The 11409-nt window shown below is 48.9% G+C and overlaps 1 protein-coding gene across 1 annotated transcript in view; it reads right to left on the reverse strand.

Annotated features, from left to right (window-relative positions):
• The window catches only part of TCF25 (transcription factor 25 (basic helix-loop-helix)), a gene marked incomplete at its 5' end in the record, with an annotated part of 18069 nt that extends 6965 nt beyond the window's left edge, over window positions 1–11104 (reverse strand). Inside the window, 7 exons of the mRNA XM_010010807.1 lie at window positions 656–755; window positions 3530–3660; window positions 4461–4543; window positions 5695–5760; window positions 7292–7416; window positions 9965–10039; window positions 10937–11104. Of these exons, the coding sequence (XP_010009109.1) occupies window positions 656–755; window positions 3530–3660; window positions 4461–4543; window positions 5695–5760; window positions 7292–7416; window positions 9965–10039; window positions 10937–11104 (748 nt within the window). The remainder of the gene's footprint in view (window positions 1–655; window positions 756–3529; window positions 3661–4460; window positions 4544–5694; window positions 5761–7291; window positions 7417–9964; window positions 10040–10936) is intronic.
• Between the last annotated feature and the right edge of the window lie 305 nt (window positions 11105–11409).

Genomic DNA, 11409 nt, shown 5'->3' on the forward strand with positions numbered 1-11409 from the left:
CCTGCGCCTGGTCCGCTTTCCCCTGCCACAATTATCTTTTCAAGGGGAAGCCAAAGATCCTGTCCTCGCTTTACCTCTTGCTTCTGCTATCATGCTGCAGAGCACATGCCTCATCTGACACCAAACAGCCCACCTGACACCAGAGACCACAGCACAGCCGTCCAGGGGACAGCATCCTCTGGATGCCTCCTGCTCCGTGCAGCTCTGAGGAGCAAGCAGGGCCTGATCTGCAAGACGCTGGTCAGAGGAAGGCAAGGCAGGCTAGCCTGGAGGGCAGAGCTGGTTCCCTCCGGAGGGGCAGACTTCCTGCAGCAGCCCCTTGCACTGCTGTATTGTTGTAGCTACTAAGTCAGACTCTCCTCCTGTAAGGGACATCCTCCTGGTTGGAATCCACCACGTCCAGACAATCCTTCCATTCACTCTGAAGGTGAACGCTGATGTGCTTTGCCCCAGACAAGCACGTCTAGCTCTGTTTAAAAGTGCCCAGAAAAAGCTGCTAGTTTGCAGGACAAAGGAAGGCTGAGTGCTCAGGGCCGCCGTCACAGACACAGAGCCAAGCCAACACTGCTGGTTTGCTGCTCTGCTGTGAACCAAACCCAAAACTCTTTGATCACTAATTCATGCCAGGACCTCTGCTCCTCACCTCAGCTCTTACCTACGAGATCACGGGCCATCTCCTGATCCTCCTGCATCCGGCACACATCACTGAGCTGCAGAAGGGAGTCCACATGAAACGGGTTCATCTGAAGCAGCAGCTACAGAAGAGCATGAGCTTGATTAGACGATGGCACAAATCACTGGATTCTTGTGCACTCTGTCTACAAGGCAAGCTCTGAAAGCCTGGCAGGGAGGCAAATGCACCGACACCACACGCAAGAGAAAGAAGCTGTTCCTGCCTCTGGGTCTGAAGGTGAAGAAATCCTGTCCCACACCATCAGAGAGGCAATGCTCAGATTGTAATGCAACGCTGGGGCCACACCTCATGTGAAAAGCTGAAACTATGGATTAAAAGAACCTAACAACAGCCACATTGGGTCAGAGCAGAGGTCCATCTTGTCCTGTCTGCAAAAGCAGATGCCTGGGAAAGACGACACAAAACTGGGCACACATAATGGCTCCCAGCACACCCTAAGCTGCCACCTTTTAGGGGTTAAGGGACCCCTCTGTCAAAGATGCTGCTTACATTAGTGGCATCACCTCTCATGAATCTGTTCCCTTACTGACGCAGGTACCTTTCCAGCACCCCAGCTCTGCAACACAGAAAGCTGCTGCTTAAACATACAGTGTGAAGAAGTTCCTTTAATCCCAACGTGGCAGCTCCATCCCTGTGCTGGAAGGGACAGCAGGGAGATCTCTCCCCACTCAGAGCAGTATCTGTAAGCCTTTGATCGCAGCTTCCCTCAGGCAGCTCCCTCCAGCCAACTCAGCTCTTCCAGCGCCATGGGCATGCCAGGCCTTTGATCATCTCTGCTGACCTCTGAATCTCTCCCAGATCCTCCATTCCCTCCCGAAGGGGAGAGCCCAGGACTGCACTCAGGAGTCAAGAAACAGGCAGCATTTTTGTTTTCTTCTCTATCCCTGAACAATTCTGGGAATTTCATCAGCCTTTTGCTTCCTCTGGGTACCAGGAGGACATATTGACACATCTGTTGCAATTCCAGGATCCAGCTCCTGAGCAGTATGGATTAGTTTTTTCTCCAGGCTTTTTAGTTTTTTTAAATGCATTAGTTTTTTCTCCAGGCTTCAGAATAGAACTTTAATCACAAAACCCCTCTGCATTCACTATATTATAAACAGGCTACTTTTCCCAAGCATCTCAAACTTAGTTTCAATATCGAAATACTGAAGCTACTTCAAATCTCCTCACAGTTTAGTTTGGGGATTTTCTTTCCCCCATACTGAAAAATGCAGCTTCAAAAGCTCCAGAAGTTGTGCAGCTGATGGATGGTGGCCTACAGTGTGACCACCTACAGTAGAAAGCTTTTATGCTCTAGGCTGCTGCAGCACAGCACCTTTGCCTCAGTGCCACTTGCCTGATGTTTTACCCCTTCTTTGCTTGCTCTTAAGTTCCTTTCCAGTCCTTTTTGGAAGAGATGAAGCACCAATGGTCATGGTGATGGGAAAAAGCACTCTTCACACACAACTTCCCCAGCAAGACCCTTTCAATCCACTAGCAAGAGCAGAAAAAGCACTTGCGGAGCAGGACTACCCCAAAAATAAGGTTTTGTATGCTGAAGTGACAGCAGCAAGGCAGATCTGGGCTCCAGTTACACTGAGACTGTGGTTATTGCAGATAAACTGGTTGGCATTTGAAGTACTTCTGGCATTTGTGAACTCGTGTTAAATTTTACCCTTAACAGAAGAATGGAAGGCTAAAGCTGTAGGAATATCATAGAATAGCCTGGGTTGGAAGGGACCTTAAAGCTCATCCAGTCCCAACCCACTTCCACCTTCCACTAGAGCAGGTTGCTCCAAGCCCCTGTGTCCAACCTCCCAGGGATGGGGCAGCCACAGCTTCTCTGGGCACCCTGTGCCAGCGCCTCAGCACCCTCACAGGGAAGAGCTTCTGCCCAAGAGCTCATCTGAGTCTCTCCTCTGTCAGCAAAAAGCCAGTATTCTCAAACGTAGCCAGACCCATTTTACAGGACAGAGCATAAACATTAAAATGTACCACAGAAACCCCATCTTGCTCTGCAAAGCAAAGCCGTGTTTGAGCTGTCGTTAGGATACTGGCTCTTTGGTGGATTGCTGCTGCAGAGGAATTACCTTGCATCATTTAATGCAAATCCCTCCATCCAGTCAGCAGGCAGAAGTTAAGAGCTGAAGAGAGCAGTGGCTATGAGCAGAGGGTGGGAAAGCGGAAAGAAGTTAAGTTTTATTTAGTAGACAATGGCCTCTTTAAGAAACGTCTCCAGGGCGTGTATCTGAGCTCATGTGGCCAGGGTTTTCAGAGCAAAAATACCTCTGTTATGGCTCTGCAGTGTGCAGAGCAATTTTACTGCTGCTTATCACTACAGACTATAAATGTTACCATTCCACTCAACGAGCTTGGACACACATGAGGAACTTTCAATACAAAGACTGTTTTACTGCAATACCAAGAAAAGACACATTTTTCATTCATAGTTTATAAATAGAACAGCTGTAGTTTAGATTCCCATTTAAAGATCTGTTCATACAGTATTTTTCCTCAGCTGAAGAGCTGAGACAAGGGAGCATTATTCCTACCCTTTCAGCCAAAGCCTTTCAGTGGGCTCCTCTTCCAGATGGCTACTTGGCATGTTCTTGGGCAGAGCTACAAAGGCTCAGCCACCAGCCACTGGTCTTCATTTGCACCAAGGTGGTCACTTATCTTAGTGGAGCTCAGCAAGCAACGCTGCCACACCCCACATGGAGGGGGCACAGGGCTCCACTGCTCAAAATGAGATTGGCAAAAGAGATAAGCCCTGGGATGCATCAGCCCACCTCCCCTGCCTAGGAAAGAGGCTGCAGAAGGTAAAAGCACAGAGAACCCAGTTTCACAACCTACCACAATGTTGTTGGGGTCCATGGATTCTACAGCATCCAGGAACTTGAACTGCACTTGCTGGTACTCACGATGGTGCTCGAAAGTGAAGTACTGCACTCCCCTCCTGGTATCCATCAGCTGCATGGCAATACCTACAGGGTGCATGGGAGACGTGTGTACCACCACTGCCAGCACAGCAGCAAGAGCAGCTCTTCTGCTGTCTTACCACACAGAAAGCGCATTCATGTCACTGGGTCCAAAGCAAGATGTATCTTCAGAAACTCCTAGAGAATTTCACTCCTTTCCCTCCTCTCATGAGTCCACCTTAGAATTGCAGGCCGCTTGCTTTCCCCATGGATATCAGTCATAGAATGGTTTGAATTGGAAAGGAGCTTAAAGCTCATCCAGTTCTCACTCCCTGCCATGGGCACGGACACCTTCCACTAGAGCAGGTTGCTCCAAGCCCCTGTGTCCAACCTGGCCTTGAACACTGCCAGGGATGGGGCAGCCACAGCTTCTTTGGGCACCCTGTGCCAGCACCTCAGCACGTTCACAGGGAAGAACTTCTGGCTTATAAACCTGAATCTCCCCTGTTTCAGTCTGAATCTATCACCCCTTGTCCTATCACTACAGTCCCTGATAAATAGTTCCTTTCCATCACCCTTGTAGATACATATCTTTCTCATTATCCAGCAACACTGCTGTTAAGAAGTTAAGTTCTCATCACCTGCTACCTCCAGTAATGGGAAAAACAATCCCTCAAATACCAAGATACAACGTGACAGATTTCTCCCTGTGAGGAAGGATGTATTTCCATCAGCTGAAGATCAGTTTCCTTTCCTCATCAGCCAGCGCTCAGCCTAGACCTGGCAGCTGATGAAAGCAGCTCTGGTTTCCGTGTACTGAGGCTCTCGCAGCGCCTGTGCCAAGGCGGCAGCACCAAAAGCCTCACCTGTTTTGCCATAGCGTGGCCAGGTATTCTTTGGAACTGTCAGCCACGTGCTGCGGACGTACTGGCGCTGCCTTTGCCTTGGCCTGGGGAAATAAACACAACAGGTCACAGTTTCTCTGCAGACAGAATGAGAAGAGCTGAAACCAGACAGAAAAAAGGATGATTCAGTGGAAAAAAAAGGAAAAAAGAAAAAAAAAAAAAAAAAAGAAGAGATCCAACTTCTTCCCCATCTGCAGCACTGCCACAGGGCTTTTGCCCAGAGGTTTAACATGTCTGCCCTCAAGACACTACATACCTTCACTCAGGCTCTGCCTTACTTGAAGCATTTCTCCCTGGGCCAGCCAGTGCCTCCAGCATTTCCACTTCAATAGCTTCTCCCCCATTTTTATTCCTGCCAAGTTCTCTTTGCTTCAGACAGCTTCCCAGGTCCCATGAAGAGAAGCCCACATCCCCCTGACTCACCTCTCCTCCCAGCAGTGTCTTCAAATGTCAACTGATTCAGTTTAAACTGCACTCACAAATGCAACCAATGCATTGGTTCAGGGTAGAAGGAAATCAGAAACTGAGGCTACTCTAATGAGGTCATGTCTTCTCCATTAGGCACTGCTGCTTCTTCCTCAAGTACTAAATATTCTTCCACAGACTCTCTAAGAGAAGACTGCTGCTTCCACATCACTGTTCTGAGCTTAATCCTTTCTTACATGCACATTTTTCAACCAGCTCATGAAAGCAGGGATTTTCTGGATGATGCTGACCACAGTGCAATGGATAATTGCACAGAGACTTCGTGCCCAAACAGCAGGAGGTTCCCTAGGACCCTGAAAGCAAGTGCATGAGACCCCCTGGAATGTATTCAGGCTCCACTCTGTAAGACATCAGATTGTGGGACAGACACAGGAGACAAATGCTGGAGAAGGAAGAAAGAATCTAGGAGTCTATACTCTATGAATCTGAGTGAAAGGACTTCAGAAGGTTGTTCTGACAGTAAATGAGCGGGGATATCAGCAGAAAAAAAGTAAATTCTAGCAAAAAATCTGGAGAAGTCTTACTCCCCGACCCCTGTAACAAAACAAATGTTATCCTGCCCCAAGAAGCACTACTAAGTGAGTAAAACACCCTGAACCCTGGATTTCCTGCCCAGGTGTGGCACTGGGGACTTGGTAAGCTGCACTCAGAGAAGGACAGACCACCAATCTGGACTTTGAAAGGGTTTAATATTAAGTTCTGGACTAACCTCTGATCACCAAGAACAGTGCGAGCCCCAAAGTATCTCTTCAACTCATTCTCTGGATTCAAGTTTCTGAGGAGGTTGAAACAAGAAAGAAAAGTGGTTAAACACAGCCGGAAGTCTCAAATTTGAATCCCCTCCATCAACCCCAAGTGCTCTGTACCTCAAACTGCCTCTGGCCAAGCTCCCATCTGTCACACACACCATGGATCTGACACAATACACAGAAAGGAGACTAAAGCTGGTCAAGAACAGGAGGCATCCAAAAGCCCTGTTCCACCAGAAGCATGCTGTCTTCCTGCTCCCCTTCAGAGACAGCACTGAGCTGGGACATACTTCTGCTGCCCTCTCCAGGGCAGCTGAGGCCTCACTCTGGGATAGTCCCAGGAGAGCCTCCATTCAGGAGCACAAAGCTGGGGTATGCATGCCTGGAAAAGACTAGTTACCTGCTGCTGAGTTTAGCAGTAGCAGCCTGCAATTCAGGGCAAGCATCCTAACCACAGCATGGAGGCTGGCAAGGATTAATACAGAGATCTTGCAACAAAGCATGAAAACACCTGCAGTTTTCTTAATTTAACATTTGGCCCAAAGAAGGAAGATGTATTTGAGAGGGGTTTCTCTCTGCTGCCCAGTAAGCCAGGCTTGAAGAGAAGGAGTGTGAAGGCTGAGATCCAGCACTGCCAACTCTCACCTACTCGGAGATCACCCAGCTCTCAAAGGTTTCTGAATGTTTATTTGACCTGAGAAGTCACTGGAGTTCAAAAGCACCTTTGGGTACATGAACATTCTGGTCCTACTGCAGTGTCCCTGAGCAGGCTGCGCCAGCCCAGACTCAGTTTTGATGCAGTGTGACTGGGGGTTTCAAAACCAGGACTGGTTAAGTTGACCCAGCTACAGGTTTAAATATTATCTCCAACAGGAGAAAGAGCTGCCAACACCTGCACCATCCCAGGGCTCTGAAACACACTGGACACACCAGCCAGCCCATTTCCAGCAGGTTTCCCAGCATGACACAGGCCCAGATGTTACAGATGTCAAGTGTGAGGCAGGTTCATTCTCCAGCTCCTGGATGTGCTTGGTGCTTAGTCCACTTTGTTGATGGTGACATGCAGGAAAGGTTAAACAAGTCTAACTTGCTTTCCTGGTAAAATTAGCTCCTGGCACTGTACAGCCCTCCTTAGAGAACAGCACGTGGTATACTGGGACCTGCTCTCCTAGTGCTAGGCTGAATGCAGCCTGTCACCTGGCCAGGTGAATTTGGTGTCAAAGGTAATGCACCAGCATTCCCAGCACTTCCAGAAAGTGCTAGAAAATACACTCCTAGAGTGTATTTTAGGCTGTCACTTCTGGAGACTAATCTGGCCCAGTCACCTACTCGAACCAGGTTTGACAGCAGATAATATTAGTCACTGCTCAAAACCAAACACAGCTCTAAGAGCAACAGTTAGAAATGGGGCTGTGCACAACCATTCCCACAACCCCCTTCAAGCAAGGTCCTGAATTCATGGCCAGATCACACTAGGAGGCTCCCAGCTCTCTTCCTTGTGGCAACAGATATCCCCGTCACACCAAAGGCCAAAAGCAGGAAGGGAGCAGGTACTACCTGTGCTCTACGTAGAGCAGAGGCCTGCTGTCAGCAATTATTCCACTTTGGGTCTGCTGCCATAGCCCACTGGTATCCTCAATCTTCTGTAGCAAGCTGTCAATGTCTTCCAGGTCATTGTCTTCCTTAAGATAGGCAAACACAAGGCAGTTATTACAGAATGAGTCACCACAGCAGAGATCACACCCCACTGCCTCTGGGTCCTTTGGCTCACCCAATCTCTGCAATACTGGTGTAACACCTACTGGTCGCACTGCTGCTACACCACTGCCTATGTACTCTCTTACTGAGGCCTCCTGCTCTCCATGCAGCACTCTATTCCCTTGGGAATGCTGCCCAGCGCCTGCCTTCCCTCCCACCAGCTCCCCCCAGAAGGACTGGCTGGTCTTCCCCGCTGGCTCAAGGTATCATAGGGCTGTTGCTTTCCTGAGTCTGAACATGCCAGCTGATTCTGTCTATCCTGGGCAGGAGCTGGCAGGAGGTCTGGTCTCTGGTCTGCCTGTTCCTACCCAGCCTTCGCCCTGCTTTGGTTTATTTCCACTACAAGCCCTAGAACATCCTGAACTGTTGGGGTGATGATTTCAATCCTGAATTATTTATATAATTAGCCTTTACCATCTACTTCCTATGGCAACAATAAGCTACTTGTGGTTTAAACCCAGCTGGTAACTCAGAACCATGCAGCTGCTCGCTCCTCTCCTTCCCACCCAGCTTCTAGTGGGATGGGGAGGAGAATAGAAAGAATGTAAATCCCACAGGTTGAGGTAAGATCAATCCAAAAACTGAAGTATAATACAAACTACTACTACTACTAACAATGATGGGAGAGAACATGAAACTAAAAAGGGAGAAAACCCCCAAGAAACACAAGTGATACCCAATACAATTGCTCAGCACCTGCCAACTGATACCCAGCCCAACCTGAGCAGCAATCTGGGCCTTCCAGGTAACTCCCCCCGGTTTCTATACTGGGCATGACGTGCTGGGGTATGGAATACCCCTTTGGCCAGTTTGGGTCAGGTGTCTTGTCTCTGCTTCCTCCTGGCTTCCTGTGCCCCTCTGCACTGGCAGAGCACGAGAGACTGAAAAGTCCTCAATTGGGGTAAGTGCTACTGAGCCACAACTGAAACGTGTGTCATCAGCTTTGTTCTCAGACTGAACCCAAACACAGCCCTGCACCAAATACCAGGAAGGAGAAAAATAACTTGTTACAGCTGAACCCAGGACACTACTGATGTGACCCTCGTAATAAGCTATCAAACCCGGTTGATTTTAACCCAGCTCTAACATATTGCACTCTCACTTTTCCCATCTTCCAACACCACAAAGGATACATCCAGTAGTGCATGTTCAACAGTTGTAGAACATTTTTATCCCAATTTTCCTCTGGTTTTCCCCAGAAATAGCAAGTGACACATTCCTTACACAGCCACTTCACATCCTCTTCATGATGAACGTGGGTGGAACACAGAATTCCACTCAGGACATCCAAACAGCATAGCAAACTCGCCTTTTCCAGCTAAATATAGCCACTCCGCATGGAGGGGATACATGAAGAGTGCATAATGTGCTTTGCATTTAAGCGCTCAATCAAACGTAGTATTATCTCGAGCTGGCAAATGGAACTGCCTGTTTCTAAGTATGAATTCTCCCTAGAGCTGGCAGATGTCACCCTGCTGCTTGTCATTTTCAAGACTGTGAGAGGAAATGAGCTCTCTGATTGGGTTCTCTGCCTTGGTAACTCACTCCTGAGCATATCCAGCTGAATTCCCATGGAGGAGGTGGCTAGCCAAGCACTGACACCAGAGCCACAGCCTTCAACACGGCGGCACAGCACGGCTCAGGATGCTGAGCAAAGGGTCTTGCTTGCATGAATAGTTAAGATATAGTTCATATAGTTAAGATTTAACTATCCTCTTAGCAGCAAACCAGCTCCCACTTGACCTTTATTTCTATTAAGAAGACTGATAATGTAATTCATTTAGGCTCCTAGCCTAGCTAAAGTAGACTCCCAGGCTAGCTCAAGCAGATAAAAGTACATTCAAGCACATAGATTCATCTCAAGTTTTATCCACAACACACAGAGACACTGGATAAAGTTCTTGCTCCAAGCACACTTCCTTAGGGGTAGACAGCTTAGTGAGAATCACTGTTCCCTTACTCCCTTCATCACTGAGGGGATGGAGCAGGTCCCATAGGAATAGCATGTGGCAGATGCTCCTGACAGCATTCAGTGATCAGATCTCCAACTGCAGAGACAGTGTGCAGCTGTGCACAGGGAAGAAGGGAATGTGGATGATGGAATCTGGCAGCGAGAGCTCTGCATGGCTCTGCAGAGCCAGAAGAGCTGCCTAAGTAGGGCAAGGAAAGTATAAAGAAAACTGCTAAATTCCTTGCACAGGACCCCTCCTGGTTGAAGCCTTGAAGCAGAGATGAAAGATGCTGCTGAAAGGATTTCACAGCCCTAAGTACCTGCAGAGCTGCACCAGTCCTGGATGTTTGAAAGACCACAGTCAAAAGCTGCTGTTACTGTTTCATGATTTTCAAGCAGTACAATGCAAAAATGGAGCATTTTTGCCTTGAAATCTTTTCTGCAGCTGCCTCAGTTACCACTTTGTCTACCCTAAAGGAGGAATTTGCAGTCACTAACTCTCAGAGCAAAGGCAGACATACCAGAGTCTCCCCTGCCAAAGTCTTCCTGGTTTTCCTTTTCTTTTTCTTCTTTCGTGGCTTGTTACTCAACACGGGCTGCAAAGACAAATGGAACAGCCGTCAGTGTGCCTGTGGGCAGCAAAGCTCCACAGGGAGACCAGCATTTCTCACAAGGATCAGCATGTGAGGAGGGCCCTTAAATAAAACCAATACTCATCCTTTCAAGTTTGCCAGTGACTAGAAATTAAGTCACAAGGAGAAAATGGAGAAAGGCACCTAAGATTTACAAAGGGTTAAACCTCAGCTGACTTTCATATCAATGTCTGAGACTAGAAAATCAGGCAAGAAACAGTTTAGATAGGCCAGGTGCAGAGGAAAGGTTTCATCCCTCCTTCAGCCTCTAGGGTAAACTGTATTTCTGTCCTTCTAGCAAACATGACAGTTTCACCAGTCACTCAGATCTCCACAGAAACCTGCCTGAAAGCACTGCAGAGGTCTTTGCTCCTGTGGCCACACTGTCTGGCAACCAAAACCCCAGATGCTGAGCCCCAACAGGTGAGGCCGGGGGCAGTTCCACTTCTCTCACCCTGACCCTCACCTCTGGTGAGATACGGGCTGGACTAGACTTGCAATGTCAAATTGTCGATTAAAGCACCGTTTCCTTTTGAGTGTCTGCAAGGACACACTTCTGACCTGATACACAGCACAGGAGGGAACCTTAACATGAAGTGACAACACAACATCACAGGCTAGAGCAAGTTTGGTGTTTGCTTGGAGCCTTCACACCTTCCTCTCCAGAACAAACACCTCACTGACCATCCACCCGCCAGCTGTGTGCCAAGTATGGTGTAGAGCTCCATTCGGTGTGCAGTGAAGGGAACAGAGAAGCAATCTCTGTTTGAGAACCCCAGGCTGCTCTCCTCCTGACCTCAGTGCTCCTGAGGACACAGCACCATGTCTTCCTCAGGAACATTCCCCCTGCAGCTCAGTTACCGTTTGGTCCGGCTGCTCTGCCTCCTCCTCATCTCGCCGCCTGTCGCCTTCAGCCTCTTCAGTTACAGCCCCGTTGCTGTACCCTTCTGGTGCATCCCGTGCGCCGAGCCGGGTGTCCGCTCGCTCCTCTCTAGACGGAGGCTCATCCTCTGACTCCTCAGCAGTGATCTGCACAGAGATGAACAAGCTGCAGAAACAGCCATCGCGGGGCTGTGCTCTGCCCTCTCCTGTGCCTGGAGAGAATTTCCCACGGATCTGGTCTGTTCCTCTCCCCCCTGCAAACAGAGCAGAGAAACGCCGCAAAAACAGCGCAAGGCTCAGCTACTCGAGCAGCTTCACCAGCAGATGGATGAGGATGACCCCTTATTCCAAGTGTGTCACCCAGGAGGTGCCTGAAGAGCCCTGCACCCACTCACTGGCTGGAGGGGAGCACAAAGCCACCACAGCACATCCATGGCGTAGCCCTGTATGGG

The sequence above is a fragment of the Nestor notabilis genome, unplaced genomic scaffold (genome assembly GCF_000696875.1).
Source record: "Nestor notabilis isolate BGI_N333 unplaced genomic scaffold, ASM69687v1 scaffold14153, whole genome shotgun sequence".
NCBI lineage: Eukaryota > Metazoa > Chordata > Aves > Psittaciformes > Psittacidae > Nestor > Nestor notabilis.